The following is a 17289-nucleotide window of genomic DNA, read 5'->3' on the forward strand; positions in this document are numbered from 1 at the left end:
CGCAGCAGTTTTTCTACTTAGGAGGCATCATTCATCAAGGGAGCTGGTCGCTTTTCCCCCATTACTTCGAGAACAACGGTTGGAGGTGTGGATTTGCAAACGGCTGCACCTGTCTAATTCCGTTTCGGTGATTGTTTCAAGGGGATGTGGCCGCCGCTTGACGGCCGCTGTGGCTATTCGAAGCCAGTCGCTTTTACGGCTCCATGATAGGTATAGTTACTGTGCCACAGGAAGACCTAGACGCCGGCGAGAAGAGGAGAGCTTATCGCGTGATTCAATAGGGGTTCTGAGCGCCGGCGAACTCCACATGCAACGCCCTCGTTGATGGCCGATTCACAACTGGTACACTTAGCCTTCCATGACCCCGGAGAGAGACCACACCAACACGACATTGAAACCTCTTATTGGTGACGGATGGTTCCCATCTTCAATCGCTCATCAAGGCTGTCTAGCTGGATGTCAGGGCGCGTTGGTATACAAGTGAGGAAGGCAGCAGAGGGTCGCTTTACAAAGGGATCTTGAGGTAGGTATGGCTAGTTGGCAGCATTCGAATCTAGCTGGGCCCTGAAGTGGCTGGAATAGTGAAGAATTGAGTGAAGGTACAGGCTTAATTCCTTCGATGGGGTAAGGGACAGATGTGCCCCACTAGTATCCATTTACAAACAAACGTCGGGATCACCAACAAGGCAGATGCAGCCAGCGTACCAGGCTGCATCCAACAAAGCAACAGAAGGTCTGAGAATCCAATGAAAAGGAGGGTTTTATATCCCTCATACGACTGCTAGGGGCCCACCAGAGAGCACCCTTGTCAGGCACCTGACACTGGATCCCTCCAAGCAGGTCGGCCTGCACAACCCAGAAAAGCTCTTCTCTTGCAACTCACCACCTTCATTCATCTCAGCCAAGCTCACGTCCTTCCACTCTGGAATTGCATCGAAACCACATCCTCCGCCAATGGCTGATTCGATCAGGCGCCAACGCGCCAAAGAATTGGTCCGGGCCATTGCCAAAGAGCATGGCTATCTCGATGGCGAGACTTTGCAACGCCTTGACCCCGAGATACGCCGCGAAATCGAGGAAGCTTTCTTCAAGAAGGATCAGATGATTGGATCCAGTGTTATCACGTATGTGTCTGGATACCTTGAGGTTTACGAAAAGAGTCTGACCTCGGGAGAAAAGACTCGCAAAGAATTTATACTCTAGCAAGGCCCGTTTTGTTTTCGAGCTCCTCCAGAACGCCGATGACAATCAGTATACGAAGGCCAGAGAATCTGGTTCCGTGCCGTTTGTGTCTTTTCGGGTCTTCCCCAATAAAGTCGTCCTCGAATGCAATGAGGACGGGTTCAGCTCTGAGAACCTCACCGCGATTTGTTCGGTCGGGAAAAGCTCCAAGATCGGAGCCCAGGGCTACATAGGAGAGAAGGGCATCGGCTTCAAGTCTGTCTTCATGGTAGCCTGGAAAGTGCACATTCAGTCAAATGCTTTCTCTTTCTCTTTCACACACAAGAAAGGGGACTCGGGGATGGGTATGATATCGCCAGTATGGGAAGACACCGACGAGAAGCTGAGGTCGCCGTTGACCAGAATTACCCTTCATCTTTACGACGCCGGCGACACAGCTGCGAGAACACGTGAATCAATTCGGTCTCAGTTTGAAGAACTCCAAGCAACCATGCTCTTGTTTTTGAAAAACATTCGAAGCATACAGATCGAGTTCTACGACAGCAAGGGACAACAAACGTCTTCAGTGGTTTACAATGTCACTCAACTGAATTCAGGCCTTACGACACTGAGAAAGATCAGAACGGCGAACACAACGTCCAAAACAGATACCAGCCACTTTCGAGTCATACGTCATGCCGCGAAGAACTTGGCACGCAGCGAAAACAGGACCTACTCAGAGTCTGAAGAGGCCGTCCGAGCGTACTCAAAGTCTGAAGTCATCCTCGCATTTCCAGTCTCGGACACATCAGTTCCCATAGTAGAGCCCCAAGAGATCTTTGCTTTCCTCCCAGTGAGGCCAGTCGGATTCAACTTTCTGATCCAAGCCGACTTTGTCACAGACGCCAACAGACAAGACATTGTCAACGACTCTCTCCGCAACGCCGACCTTCTGAATGCCATCGCCGAGGCATTTGTCACTTGGGTATTGCAAATTTGCGACCACGAGTCCTTGCGATATCGGTGGGTCAAGTATCTGCCAGACAAAGGGCACTTGTCGTCTCTTCTTCCATTCTGGCGTACTTTGGTGACCAAGATCGATGAAAGACTTCAGAAGGCGCCCGCTTTCTACGACCATAAAGCCTCTGGTGGACGGTTGCTAAGCGAACTTGTCCGAGTCACTCCTAACATGGTTGATGAAAGAGGAAAGCTTCTATTAGACGATGGCAAACCAGCAGAGACCATCTCGCGGATATACGACGAGGAAGATATTGATATCCTAAAAAGCTACGGGCTGCAAACCCCCAGGTATGATCACTTCTTGAGGTGGCTGAGAGCAGACCTCGTCGATGAGTATACGTCGCGGATGAAGTCCAGAAGGATATCCAGAGATTGGCACGACAAGATGGCAAGAACGTTGAGTATTGCATTCGACAAAGGGTTCATTTCATCCATTGAGAAAATCAAGCAGATGGACCTCATACCTCTTGAAGATGGCACTTGGGTCTCTGCATTGTCAGGTCCAATCTACTTTCCCAATTTCCATGACCTGGATATTCCTGTCGATGTCGGTCTGAAGCTTCTCTCCAAGGCAGTGAAGATTCCGAGTAGACTTCGTCTTTTCAAGTTTCTGGGCGTGACGAACGCTCCACTACAACTCGTGCAACAAGCCATTAAATACCAGTACGACAATACCGAAGCCCAAAAGAAGCTTTGTTTCCAAGCTTCGAAACAGCACCTCGAATTCATGTACTTGACCGACCATCTCAAAGAAGGCAGCAATCGGATCAAAAACCTCAAAGTTTTCGACCACAACTTCCATCTCCAGGACGGCAAAATGAAAATAATGTACCTTCCCAACGATGATACATGTGATCTTTGGAAGGTCTTCAGCAAGACCGACCCAGGCCCAAATCTCGGTGATGGTGCACCTGGCTGCGATGTCCTCTTTATCCACAGCAATTACTTCGATGACGCACCAGCTACCCCGGAAGGTCAAAAACATTCATGGCGCTCTTGGCTTATCGATTACACGTCCGTTCGAAAGTACGTGGACTTTGAACCACAAATAGGTCCCCTCTTTGTGAGTCTTAAGGATGACGCACGATACATCCAAACACACAGGCCAGAGAAGTTCATGGAATGTCTCCTCCAATATCATCACGCTAAAAATGAGGAAGGCTTCTCACCTCAAGCCATCGCTTGTCTCAGACAAATCACTGTTCTATGCCGAGGCAATCGCAAGATTCCTCTAGAGGATATTTATTTCCCTGTGCAGAGACTCGAGGGACGCGTGTTGCGTTTTCTCGGCGACGGCGCCTTCTTCCCCTGGCTTTGGCTGGATGGCGACGAGATCCATGAAGAAATTCCGCCGAAGTGGAAAGGATTACTCACGAGCCTTGGTATTGGCCGGCCTGCTAGCGACCTCGAATTTGCCGCGTACATGCTCATGTATTTTTCCGAGAATTTTTCAGACTCTATGGAATCGGAATATAAAGACAGGTTATTTAAGTTGTATCAGCATCTTCAGACGCAGTGCACAGAAAGCAAGAACCGAGTCACAGCAGCAGAAATGATACGGTATGTAAGATGCCACGCCGCCATTTGAGTATATACTGATACCTGCAGAAACGTTTTCCAGCTCACAATGTGCATCTACATTCCGCTCGCGAATGACGAATTCGATTGGGTTTCGCCAAACGAATGTGTTTGGGAAGCACCGCAAGAGATGGCGACCAAATTTGATCTGCAACGGCTCTATCAGCCTTGGCTTAGTGCCGACGACGTGGATAGCTCCATTCTTACGCATCTCTTCAGAAGCACACTCAACATTGGGGATTGTACGTGGGACATACTTGTTGACGAACTGCGGGAAATCAAGGAATTGGAATGGGATGATACTGACAGAACCGGTACCATTTACCGTGCTTTGCATGAGCTGGCCACAAGCAATGTAGCAACCAATAGCGATGAGCTCAAGTATGATTAGACTGGCAGTCTCTTCTATGACCACAGCTGACTGGTTTCGTACTCTAGGGCACCATTTGAGAGCGAGGCACTGATCTTTGTCCCGTCATCGGATGATGGGCCGTCCTGGCACAAAGCGTCAGAATGTGTATGGTCAAGCGCGACCAAGTTGAGAGGAAGAGTGTCTCTCACAGACGACTACGAAGATCTGGAAGGTTTCTTCGTCGACCATCTGGGTGTCAAACCAGTGGACCTCTCAATGGCCATTGACGAGTTGAAGGACGTCGCAATGAGGGGATCGGCGGCGTTGAAGGAAATCAAGGAATCCATCTGGGTTGTCAACTCACTGCTGTCATCGGTTTCGAAGCCTCCTAGCCCCCGGTGTTTGTCAAAGTCTCGGATCTTCCCCGTCAAGCGCCCAGATGGGCACGTTGAGGCAGAAACCGAGGCCACGGAGTTTTGCGTCATTGACCGGGAGCCGCTCGAATCCTTGTTCAAGGACAAGATAAAGCTTCTCGACTTTACTTTAGAGCAAGTCGCCCGGCTGCGTCCATTCATTGAATGGGTACAGCTGCAAGATCGATACATTTCATGCTGCGTCAAAGAAATCACCTCTTTCCACGGCGGAGCCTCCATGCCAACTCTGACGTTGAACTCTCAGCGACAGATTCGGAACCGTGCGCATGCTCTCCTCAGGTCAGTATTTTACCAAGGCTCTTGTCTGTATTTCTTCATACTAAACTTTCAAATAGGGTTGCGGCGCACTTTGATAGCCCTCGTTGCCAAAGTAAACGAGACATGAACATATTCTACGATATCCTGAGATCAGCGCAAATTTTCGAGACTGATAGCATCTCTGCGAACCTCCGTCTCGTCCAGGATGGAACCTCTTATGTCATCGAGGGCAAAACGACAACACTGCATATAGACGAAGCTCATTCGAGCTTGAAAGTCTACCTACCGCGAGACAAAACTGACCAGAAATACATGTTTACCAACGTGCTGCCGCAAAAGCTCCTAGAGTGGATGATGAGACATCCAGTAACACATATCTCCCGAGATGTCACTGGCAGCAGCTTGGATGCGATCAAGAACGTTCTGCTGGCACCGCTTCCCTTGATCACTAGAGCTCTTCAGGACAGCGGTATAACCAAGGTTCAAGTTGTCAATCGTGACGAGGCCATGGCATCAGAAGCGGATCTCTCGGCATTGGCAGCCTCGAATTCCCACAGCGAGGACAGCACCAGTTCAGATGATGGTGCATCAGACCTTTCGAGTTCTAGCAAACCAGATTTCTTTGACTCTGCCTACTCAGAAGACTCTGCCCACTCAGAAGACTCGGCCCACTCAGAAGACTCGGCCCACTCAGAAGACTCTGCCCACTCAGATAACTTGACCGACTCGGAGAACTTTGCGACAGGCGTGTCGTCCTTGCAGAGGCAGCCCAACGCCCCGCCCAGCAGACTCGTCCGGCCTATCCCGCTGACGCCCTCCTCTGGCGAATTTCAGGACGATACCACTAGTGACGCCCGCTTTATTTCCCTCTTGGATAAGGTTATTGCTGCAGGGCGCAGAAGACGGGTCAATTTGCTGCCAGTCTGTGGAACGTTCAACATGAGCCAGCTGCAAGACGATCTTCCAGCCTCTCGCCGGGATACGGATTTCGGCTTACGCTCAGCGCCTCAAATTGAAAGAGATTGCAAGGTCGGTGCAGCGGGCGAGTTGTTTGTAAGTTGTAATCCTGATTCATATGCTAGCCCGTGTGACTAAATGGTAGCAACATCAGGTCTTTGAGCTCCTGTCTCACTTGTATGAGGATAACTCTCCCCTCCCACCGCTACCTGGGTTCTCCAGGAGCAGCTGGCAAAGTACTATTCGCAAGTACGTGAGAGTGCATCCAGAGTACGCAGACATGTCACCGTGGAGTGGCCGAGAGACCTCGGACATTGTATACCACGACACCAGCAATAGGTTGACGGATCTCTTCATCGACAAGAACTACCTCCAGGAGCAGTCGCGGGGCTCGGTATCTCGCGGCCTAAAGTACTTTATCGAGGTCAAGACAACAACAATGGCGTGCGAGACACCATTTTACATGAGCAAAGCTCAATACAAAAGAGTCAGTCTCCTTCTTCTCGTCCATACTATAATGTCGCGTTTTCCAAAAAGATCATACATGGTTAACAAGTTGCAGATGAGGGAGAATGTCATGACCGAAAATAACGACACAGTCTATGTCATTTTCCGGGTATATAATCTTGGCCAGGAAAGCATGGGTTTCAGGGTATACCTGGACCCGGAGACTCTAAGAAGCTCCGGGCAGTTGAAATTCACCGCCGAAAATTGGTCAGTGATTCCTGGGTAAGGTTGTGATGGATCTCGAGATGAGCATAGTTCGACGTTGGAGTTTCGGCATTCCTCAGATCTCGCCAGGGTGGACAGGAACAAATTTACCGGCAGTTGGCGCAAAGTTAGTGCTGTCTTGGTACCTCGAAAAAATAAGTTTGACGCAGGGTACTAGCACCTCAAAGGCTGTACTTGTCCACACATATCAAACAGCAAAACGTGTGAAGAAGCCAATTCACTCAACTTTGAGCCGCAAAAGCAATCGATCCAAAGACACAAAAATCAAGAAACGATATTGGCAGCAGTTGATCTGACCCATTCAATGCCTCGTGGCGGAATCGAACCGCCGATCTTCTCATGTCACTAGGTACTAGTGAGACGCTATACCACTTAGCCAACAAGGCGGTGTTTGACCTGCGACTCAGGGAGCTCAAGGCCCGTTGCACCGCGAGATGCCCACTTGCAGGCGACTCCAGTAGGCGAAAGGACCAGGGGCCAAACTCCACCTCAAAGGCCTGTAATTCACGGAGAATTTGAATGGTTTCCTCGATGGTTCACCCCCTTCATGTTCTTCTTCCTCGTACCTCCCATCATTCTTTATTCAAGCAATGTATCGATTCGCAGTTTTGCAACCAGCTGTTGACCCCCCCCTATTAATCTTTGATGACCCGAATCGGATGTTCTTCACCACTGCATTTGAACTGTGATGTAAAAGTCTTGAAGAGACTATTACAGCGACATCTCAATTCGAACAATGACATCTCGTAAAATGTGCTAACAATTATCGAGTAATACAGCCCCAAAAGATTTGAAAAAGGAAGAAAAAAAAAACCCACAGATAAGGCAATTGCACACTCGTTTTCCACCTGTTGACTCGCAGAAAAAAGGACTCCATATGCCCTCTTGATGAAGTACCTCCCCTCACTAAACTTCAAGCACAGCACGCCGGGAATCCCTCGCTCTGATCCTAGCTCGTCACAGGTGGTTCCCAAGTCTGTCCCCGAGCCTCTAAAAATCTTACTTTGCCAACCAACCGCAACTTGGATATCTCATTCCACGACGTTGAGTTCGAATGAATTACAAGGGGTCTACATATTCTTCATGTGTCGGCTCTGACGACCCGCGGCTGCATCATCTAGATACGCAGTCAAACGAGAATTGTATTCCCAGCGACTGCTTTGAGACTTTTGTCGCGATTAGCATCGGTGTTTTTGGTTTTTGGTCTTAATTCATGTCACGCGGCATCGGCAGTAAGCTTAATACCTTGGGCACGATAACGGCTGCCTTTCTCAGCAAATGAAAGCTTTTTGTTGACCTTGTGTGTATGACTGGAGCCAAAAAAAAAAGGGGGATTCGCAATTCTTTAGCATGCAAATGCAAAGAGCCACACAACAGGATGCTGCAAATACAACAGAGTACCAAGTCTTCCCTCCCTATGAACTCCGAATTACCCATCGTTGCACGTGCCGAGCCCAAACTCCGTCAAGGTAGCAAGAGAACCACAGACCCAGAGCTGACCCAGAGCTTTCCCAAACCAGATTAGGGGTATGATGCTGTCCATCTATGGCGTAGAAATCTCGAATTAACGCCCCTAATGTGACCCCTTGTTTGCTGTGCTTGCATGTTCGTTGTGTGTTGTTGTCGTCAAATTGCAAAAAAGAAAACCGCTGCGCGGATGTATGGCAAGTTGTTTTGGTGTATCGTCGAAGTCTGGCGACCGCTTCAAGGTAATGCAGCAACGCTGCCAGCCAGTAATGCGTAGTTGGCGAGTTTAAGGGACAATACTCGCGATCGAGGATAATCAGGGCTGATGATCATGCGGCCGTCCTTGTTGAATCCAACTTCGCCAAATGACTCGCTCAACTGCTCAAATTTTGCATTTGGCCGGACTCGATTCAGCTCTGCCAGGATGTTATCGCTCCAGACACCGGAACACCAGCCGTCTCTCAGGACAAAGTAGGGATTCAAGGGAGGGACGGGGGAGTCTGGATTTCGTTAGCAAGGAGGAAAGTCTAAAGATGAGAGACATAACTCACCCAAGTCTACGAAGCGAATCCGTAGGTAGTCCAAAGCCTTGAGAGTCGACATGGAGTGGATGCCTGCTAGCACAAGCATCTCGAAAGAGTGAATAAAATTCATGTCCTGGATACCGCTGCCAGAATCGTGGAACTGGGGCACAGGGCGACAACAATTTTTGACCGTAAGATCAATCGTCTTGAGCCGCGTCGTTCTCGAATCCGATCTCATCGCCGCCATATTGAAGAAATTCTTGCAAACGCGGCCTGTATAAGCCAGGTGCTCCAGCGCGGGGGTTGCCTCGGCCAGTCTCGTGCAAAAGTGGACTTGGTTGGAAACTTTCATGTAAAACGGAGGGCACGTGAGCTCCCGTCGGTAGTCGCTTTCCAGGCATAGGTTGAGATATGTGAGGTTGGTAGGTAATTTGGGAAGGATGCTGGCCATGCTCAGGTAACTCTTTGACTTGGGCTTGCTGTATGAGCCGTGCCATTCGTTGAGGTTTGGAAGAGCCGCGAGGAAGGCTGAGAAATCCGAATCCTCGCGCATCAGGTTCCACTGACCCTTGGTGACCAAGGTACGAACCGAATCGAGGGTCGGCAGATGCCAGCCTGCGGGCCGCTTATGCCAGCTGTGCTGTACCTTTGGCGCCTTTTTTCTTTCGCCTCCCTCGATGGTTAGAACGCAGACGTCAGGCAGGGCCATGGAAACAAAGGTGAAGGCCTCTTCGAGACTGCAGTTATTGGCAGGTAGAGTGTAGGTCGCATTCGTCAAGCCGTCCATAGTAACGGTGGGAAGAGCAAGAGTAGTGCTCAACGCCAACGGACCGTACTTTGGTTGGAAGACTGGAAACCAAATCTCAATGTGCTTGACGTAGTGGCGGAGGTGGTTGTGTTCGCTGAAATACATCATGGCCAGCTCTAGCGATTCGATAGTGGCCTTGATCTTGATATGACGGTATAGACGCTCCTGGATCAGGACCCTCCAGACGGGACTGACGAGGGCAAGCTCCGATAATTCCCTCCGTCGGGAATGACGAAGTGCTGTTCCCCAACTCTTGGTCACGCTCTGCATTCCTACCGAGCTCTTGGAGGACGTGGATACTCGGTATCCGAAAAGGTGATCGAGGATACATTCGTGGATTTCGGCAGGTAGGTCATTCAGGTTTAGGGAGGGCGTGACCTCGGGGGTCTCGAGGGAGTAGGAGGGGGTAGTGATGCCCGGGCCTCCGCAGGCATCGATGTCGTCGGCCATCGGAGTGCAGCAATCCGAGTTCCGCTGATCGGGGTGCAAGAAGGGGGTGCTGCTTGGGCGAGTCGGGGGCACGAAATCATTGCTCTTTACCTGCTCGAGTGGTGGGCTAGATGGGCCGGGAGATACAGGGTTGGATGCGGTGTTGAGTATGGTTGAAAGGATGGAGGCAGAGGCTGTCATAATCGAGGTCAACTCTTCAGTGGCGTTGGCGTTGGCATTGTAGTCGTCTCGCGACTGTCGCCTATCGATACCGGAAGGGTCTCGGTCTCGGGGGACGTTGTTCGTGACGTCGGCGTCGTCGTCGGTTGAAAGAAATGACTGCTCGACGCAAACGGACATGGTTGTCGGATCGGAAAGGAGTCTGGGTCGAAAAAACTAAGATTTTCGGAGGGGGATGGTTGAAGCCGTTCCTAGATCATGGCCAGACGGTCCAGGGGGGGGGGGGGGGGGGGGGGGGGGGGGGGGAGGGGGGGGGGGGGGGGGGGGGAGGGGGGCGGGAACAGTGGGAGGGGGGGGGGGGGGGGGGGCCGGGGGGGGGGGGGGGGGGGGGGGGGGGGGGGGGAGACGGGGAGCGGCGGCGAGGGCGGCGATAGCGGGAGAGAGAAAACAGGCGAAGGGAGATTGGCCCTGGGCTGCTTTGACGATGGTGGGGGAAATGAAGTCCCAATAATTCAGAGACCCTGGATACCCAGACCGGGGGGGTCACAGCAATGCTGCAGCTGTTTTGGTCGGCTGGCGGCCGTATTCGTCAGGTTGGTCCCAGTGGAAAGTAGCGCTGCGCTGGGGTCTTTTTTCGCTTCGCCCAAGCCACTTAACGCGGTCGGTCGCGTGCGCAGCGGCAGGGAAACGGCCCAATGAGTGGAAGCACCGATAAGAGGGACGGCGGGAGGAGAGGAGACGAGGAGAGAAGACGAGGAGAAGAGGGAGGGGTGGAGGCCAAGGCGGAGGGAGAGATGGACGGCCGGCAGGTTGAAGAGGGCGAGAGAAACGGGTGAAATGATTGGCGGCAACGGGAGGAGGCTGGTTTGGTCGAAAGAATGAAAGTGTCGACTATTGGCGACACGAAATGCGAGCGGGAGAGGTGAGAGAGGAAAGATAGGAAGACAAGGGAAGCGGTAGAAGAAGAAAGACCAAGGTAAGTAAGTTATCCGTCGGTGGTCCGCCAAAGTGGAATGAGGGAAATCAAGGCGTGATGTCGTAGCAGGTCGCCTTCACAAGACAAAGTGAACAACAAGATCAAGAGGAGGCAGAAGAAGGATGTGGACGTGGATGCGGATGCGGATGCGGATGTGGAAAAAGGGTTCGGCGTTGTTCAATGCTGTGTCTGGAAATGAAACGAGTACCGGACATTGAGAAAATGGTCGAGCGGACGGGAAGCGCAAGGCGTAGACAGCAAAGACTAGGCTGCGTCTGCGTATGCGTATGCGCCTGCAACTGCGCCTGCGCCTGCGTTAGGTGAGGCAGTGGCGGTGGTGGTGGTGGTGGTGGTGGTTGTGCGGGTGCGGTGCGGGTGCCGGTGTGGCACGGTACCTAAGGTGAGAGAGAGGACGGTCAGGTAAAAAAGGGGAGGCGACCCCGACTGCGGCCGGCGTGCTAAGGCACAGCAATGCTGTTGTTATGCCACTACTGTTCACTGCTGTTCACTGGTGAAGCAGGCGAACTGTCGACGGGGGTGGCGTGGTTGGCTTCGCGTTTCCGCACTGGGAAGGCAGTGTGGCACAAGATTGGATGGGCAGAATACGGCAACGACTCCCGTGATGAGGTCAACAGACTGGTTGACTGGTTGACTGGTTGACTGAGTATTATCGACGCGTGGGAAAGTAAGTACCAAAAGGTCAAGAGGGGGAGGAAATTACAGCCAATATGAAAGTGGTGTGCTTCTCGTGTACGGATACCGTACTCATTCCGCACCTTTTATTTATTGGCCGAAAAGAGGGGGAGTAACATCAACAACAAGACGGCTTTCCCGACAAGGCGTGGCTGGACAATTAACCATGAAAACATGACGGCACGGAGGGCGCGGAGTGCACGCGGAACGGCAAGTCGGTAGCATAGTTTTCTTGTTCTCGATACGTTGTTCTCATCTCCTCTCCTGCTTCAGGCTTTCTAACTTCTTGACTGCCCTGTGACTACCCTGGGCCGGGGTTGCTAACGAATGCAAGGATACATGGATACCTGCCTAACCTTACCTTACTTTTCGAGGAGACGCGAGATGAGAGAGTACCTTATTGCAATGGAGACACCATAAGGTAGGTAGTGCACCATACTCCGTAGTGGACCAAGGAATGGGAGACACCTCTTGCCTCCTTCACCGAATTTCTCTTTAATTCTTCTCCATTTGTGAGCACCCCGACGACACCTGCAGCCGTAAACAACATTTCAAGGCCAAGAATGTATACAATCTAAGCCTGCTTTGTAAGCCCAAGCAAGATCCCCACGCAACCCGATGCAAATCAACCGACAGCGCCGACACAACTACCTGAAAGTCCCCGTACCCGTTTCTGTTGGCTGGCTCCATAACTACCGTCAATACCTTCAACGTCAGCGTGCATTGCAGCGCAGCACGTCAGAGTCAAGACTCGCTGCCCACCTCGTGGATGAGACGTGCACAGCCGTCCCTGCGTGACGAGCTCCGAGAGCAGAGTCAATTGCATTTCCTTTTCAGTCGCAACTCGGAAGTGTAAATTAAGCCACTTTCCCGAGGTGTCTTATCGGCTCACTTTATCGCCTTGCCTTATCGAAGGGTCTTAGCTCACACTATCGCTACCCTGCCACGTGGTCGGGGCCCCTTCGCATAAGGTAATAACTGATGACTTGCCTCTCAGCCCTCACATTGGACTCATGGAATGGAAAGACCGACGAAACAACAACTACATTGCCCGATGCATGAATTCAGCAACGAGCCGCCACTCCATCACGCTATGTCTATCGTTCGTGATAGCAGAAACCCAGGTGATGGATCTTCGACCGCGCACATAGCACGAAGAGAAATCACCAGCGGCCCACGACACAGACACTGCGCCTGGTGCAAGTGTCGGCGCCTTGCACACTATGCAGTCACCAATGCTCTGCCTCCGCTGACGGCTCAGACGACGAGATATTCGCCCACTACGGCCTAGACCAAGGTTTAGCATCATGACCAATTTATTTCAATTGAGTTGCGCGGATAGGTTTCGTCAACCTTCCACCGTCCTAACTTGTTCTAGGACAGCAAGCATGGCTGCTGCTGCCGCGGGTCACGCAGGACTTTTGAGTCAGCTTGAGGGGTCACAAGAGTTTAACCTTGATTCGATGTCTCGACAACATTCGGTTGAAGCCTGGCACGGAGAAATTACCCCAGTCAGAGGACTACCCAAGCAACCCGTCTCCCAGGTGAAAGCATTCCGAATCATAGCTGAGGGCATACTTCCCGGCGACCGTCAGAACCGGTCCGGGTCGGGACATACCAGCGATATTTTGCTTGACCGCCGGCCTCAGGAATGCTGCCATGGACCCCGAGAGCGAAACAGGAAATCAACTAGGCAAACCTAACCGTTTGACATGACATCAGGCCGAGTGGGAGGGAGCCGTCCTCTTTATAATTGCCGCTGAGCAGCCTCGGACTGACTTTGGCTGGCTTGACTGCAATACCCAAGCATTCGGAATTTGAAACCAGTCTTGGACAACGCCAAGTCTGAACTTGAAGCGCTCCTGAGTCGAATGTCGTCCCAAGCCGCGGATTTTGCATTTCGCATTCATGATTGATCGCCATCTTGGCGTCAACGCCCAGCAAAGTCTAACAATGTTATCGAAACTATGTGTGTCGAGCCGTCGCAAGATTTTGCCGACGTCCTTGTGCCACCCGCCTCAGAGTCTCTCGTTCGGATCACAGATCGCCCTGAGATGAAGCATCAGACCCTGCTTTCCGGGTAGTGGAGGGTGGCATATGTCTTTTAATAGCAAAATACACATTGGCTTTCGCTGGTGCATGGCGGATGAGCCGAACTCAGGGATGCGATGTCGCGGCGCTCGGCCCGGTGGGGGAAGCATGACCACACGCGCGGCCGGGCTGGCGGCGGGCGACGGAGATGGCTTGGTCTAGAACCTGCGGCGGAAGCAACCCATCCAACGGCAAACTGCCAAAGGCATCACCACCGACGAGGCCTTTGACAGCGGCTCCAAACTGTCGTCGTATTCACGTACCGATATCAAACCACAAACATGATCTACAGCATCTGCAAAAAACAAATTGCGTAACCAACGGCGTCCTGACACCAGGAGAGTGGAAATACGCCCTTGCTGCGGCGCCAAACGTCGGAGGTGCGATGCGAGTTGCTTGTGTCCCCAGAATTCGGTAACATTTCTCGTGTTTGAACGCGCACGCAGTGGTTCCCTTTGAAGTTTTGTCAGCAGGATGCCAATAAGCGAGGTGCAATAAGTAATGGAGCCATCCCCGAGAGCGACGTCCAAAAAGTCTTGGCGGTGTTCGAGCAGGGGAGTATCAGCATGCCTTTCCAACATCTAGAGACGAACAAGCGGAGAGAGACGCGCCAACTTTGGACAAGACACTCTGATGACGATAGACCGATGACGACTGATGCGGTTTGAGTATGGTCTTGTTGAAACCTTCCAGAGCGTCGAAAAACGGCGCCGGCGACCACCACCTTCGTGCTGTCGGAAAACACTCGCACCGCCGACCGGCCCCGACAACGACGGTCTTGATTGTGCCTGCGACAAGCGGAAGAGAGATGAATGGGTCATCTGGTATATTGAATTGCAGCCAAGTCACGGCGTTCACTCCATCTTCCGTGCGGCTCAAGAGAATCCGGCCTAAGAACGGGCCATCTGACACCTTGGAGCCCTCCGTCAGGGATCGACAGGCACACAACTACAACCGGGGCTAGACGCAAGCCTGGCCAAGGAAAGACACGGTTGAGATTTCAAGATTTGCGGGGCGCTGATCAATGCAGGTAGTCTATCCGTAGCCGCTGTCCGGAAGGCAAGGAGAGTCCCGTCGCCCTCTTCTTCGGAGGCAGCGGTTCTCTCGACGCCGCGGCTCATCCTCGCGGGCTTGTTCCAACATCCAGGCATAATATTTCCTGGATTCCAGATTACCTTATTTCGGGTCTGGGATGTCACGGCGGATACGATGAGCTCACAAAGAGTCTACGGAATCGATATCGTCGGAGCGAAGAGACAAGCGAGCGATATTTCTCTGTAGAGTTGCATCGCGACGGGGGATGTGCCCCTCCTCAAATCTCCAAGCTCGCGGCGGTGGCGGAAGACCGAAGTGGACTGATGGAGGAGGGAGGGAGGGAGGGAGGGAGGGTGGTTCATCGAATGTCGCTTATCACCAACAGGCCGAGGAACCCTGAGCCTCGCAGCAGTTTGGCGCTTGTTGGTGGTTTGCACTTTGTCCCACCAGCGCATGGAAGTGAACTGACGTCGAGCACTACCGCAGGTCCACCCTGACCTGTCAAGACTTGAGCAGACCACCAGGCTGGGGAATACCTCATCAGCAAATGCATGCCTGTCTACGGCCTGTCATCCAGTTCGATACGGGGCAACAGGTTGGATATCAGCCGTACTACCTATGTTATGGGATGGGATGGCGCAGGGGACCACGGGCGGCTGTTGAAGCAACACTCGTCGCCTCACTAATCTTCCAGGGAGTCTCCATGCGCCCCCTGTTCGGCCGGGGCCACCCAGGCCAACCACGTCTTGGGCGAATCTACCTTAAGATGGGTCTCACCCCTGCATGTCTCGAGACGCACGACTTGTCAAGGGCCGTTGATGTTTCATCCGTTGTCATGTCCAATTCCACAGCCAATGGAAAGCGGGCTCGACCTCCTTGGCACACCATTTCAAAGTTCCCGATTGGGTCGCTCGCGGATGTCACTTTTTTCTGCTCAACGATACCCTCGTCGAATACTTTGCCCATGACCCACGCACCATGGAGCAAATGAACCCCCTTTCAGCCGCGCAAAAAACCAGCCCGTCGCCGCCATGATGGACCTGTCTATGTACAACACCCATGGCCCATGGCATGAATCTCGCTATCTATTAATCTATCTCAATCATAGTACCCTCACCGCTGGAAACCTCTCGGTCACTATCCTGCCACTCCTGTCCTGTCTTTGCCAGGCTCGGCCCATCGCCCTTGGTTGCGATGTATTGGCAGGGACGTGCCAGTCATGCTCTAGGGCTGGTCACATGCAGACGTCACCCAATCGTGAGGATAACGTTGAAGATCCAGGCTCACATATCCATGGTATCTTTGAGCCTGAGAGGGCCGTCTTGCACAAATACCTAGGATACTGAGGCAGCGGGGCCAGGTGACGTGAGGCGTTTGCCAATTCTCACGCACCTCGTCGTCGCCTTCGAGCTGGCGTCGGCCGGTACATATTCGTCTCACATGGCGTGGTACCGCCAAAGATTACACAGAATCCAAACGGTCGAGAAACGAAGCTGAAGCGTGCCGTCGTCAGCTGTACGATACAAAGGAAGAGGGGCTTCGTATAGAGTGGTATCATGGGTGAATGGTAGCTTGCGGACTGCCCTCCCGCATCCCGAGAATGCCGCATCGCTGCATCTTCAGCAGACCTGTCTTCTAGGAAGGGGCTGTTTTGAGTCTCTGACTGGTTTCCAACCACACGCAGAAAGGCTTGGCTGTTAGACAAGCCATACAATGTACACCACGGGCAGGCAACGTCGAGCAACTCAACCTTGGCCTTGAGCTACCCCCTACTACGTACGAACCCATACGCATGCACAATTACGAAGATGCAGGCCCACAATGGGTCCCATGAGCCCCAGCGGCGCATGGGAGATCGCTCCATTCGGAGGCTCCCGAGATTGAACGAACGTGCGCGGCCCTTTTGGCTCCCCTCTCGTGCGACAGAGCCGAAAAGATTGGCAACGCTGTCGACGCACGCCAGATTACGACAGACGTGCGGGAAACAGTTGGAGGGTGTGGATGGAGCTTCTCTCAAAGCTAAACCCCATCGGGAATAACTCTCGTCTCTCAATCTCTTAGTCGTCCCAAAGGGGGGCAACCGTTTGAAGTTCGAACCAGAAGAGTTGCCAGAGCAGGCATCTTGAAGTATGGATGCCGCGATGGGTGCCAGAGTTCATCGCAGCCGGGCCTCCATATTGAGCGCTGGGTAGTCTACTGAACCGAATTGCCAATGCCGAATAGAGTTGAAGCCGTCTTGCGGATCGTGCGGCCAGGCCGCCGCTCTCACTTTTGCCTCATTTCGAGGCGGGGGCGGTTTGACCTTAATCAGCTAAGCGAACGGCTCTGCCCCGGCCGACGATCTCCTTGTGGCTCGAAATGAAGTCGATGTCGGAAGTCTACGCACGGCAATGCTAATTTCACTGCAGAACTCCTACCGTGGCACGCATGGTACAGATAGAGCAAGACAATACGTAGAGAGTACGAGTACTTTGGGTCTAAGCGCCTTGACGTCGAAAATAGGATAGAGAGCAGTACAACTTTACCGATCGCCTCTTAGCAGGGAACTTTGGAACACCCAGGAACTGGATATTCTGCCAGCCGGCGTCCAGTTG

The 17289-nt window shown here is 52.4% G+C and overlaps 2 protein-coding genes across 2 annotated transcripts; one reads left to right on the plus strand and one right to left on the minus strand.

The window, feature by feature from the left end:
* Positions 1-954: 954 nt before the first annotated feature.
* Positions 955-6493, plus strand: CORC01_04797 (uncharacterized protein; the record flags this gene model as incomplete). The annotated part of the gene is made up of 7 exons (XM_022616444.1): positions 955-1124; positions 1180-3600; positions 3790-4140; positions 4198-4824; positions 4881-5856; positions 5915-6247; positions 6323-6493. The coding sequence occupies 7 exons, from the start codon at positions 955-957 to the stop codon at positions 6491-6493; spliced, it is 5049 nt and encodes a 1682-aa protein (XP_022477041.1).
* Positions 6494-8196: 1703 nt separating this feature from the next.
* Positions 8197-10080, minus strand: CORC01_04798 (uncharacterized protein; the record flags this gene model as incomplete). The annotated part of the gene is made up of 2 exons (XM_022616445.1): positions 8197-8459; positions 8511-10080. The coding sequence occupies 2 exons, from the start codon at positions 10078-10080 to the stop codon at positions 8197-8199; spliced, it is 1833 nt and encodes a 610-aa protein (XP_022477042.1).
* Positions 10081-17289: the final 7209 nt, after the last annotated feature.

Source organism: Colletotrichum orchidophilum, assembly GCF_001831195.1.
Source record: "Colletotrichum orchidophilum strain IMI 309357 chromosome Unknown Scaffold_32.1, whole genome shotgun sequence".
NCBI classification, from domain to species: domain Eukaryota; kingdom Fungi; phylum Ascomycota; class Sordariomycetes; order Glomerellales; family Glomerellaceae; genus Colletotrichum; species Colletotrichum orchidophilum.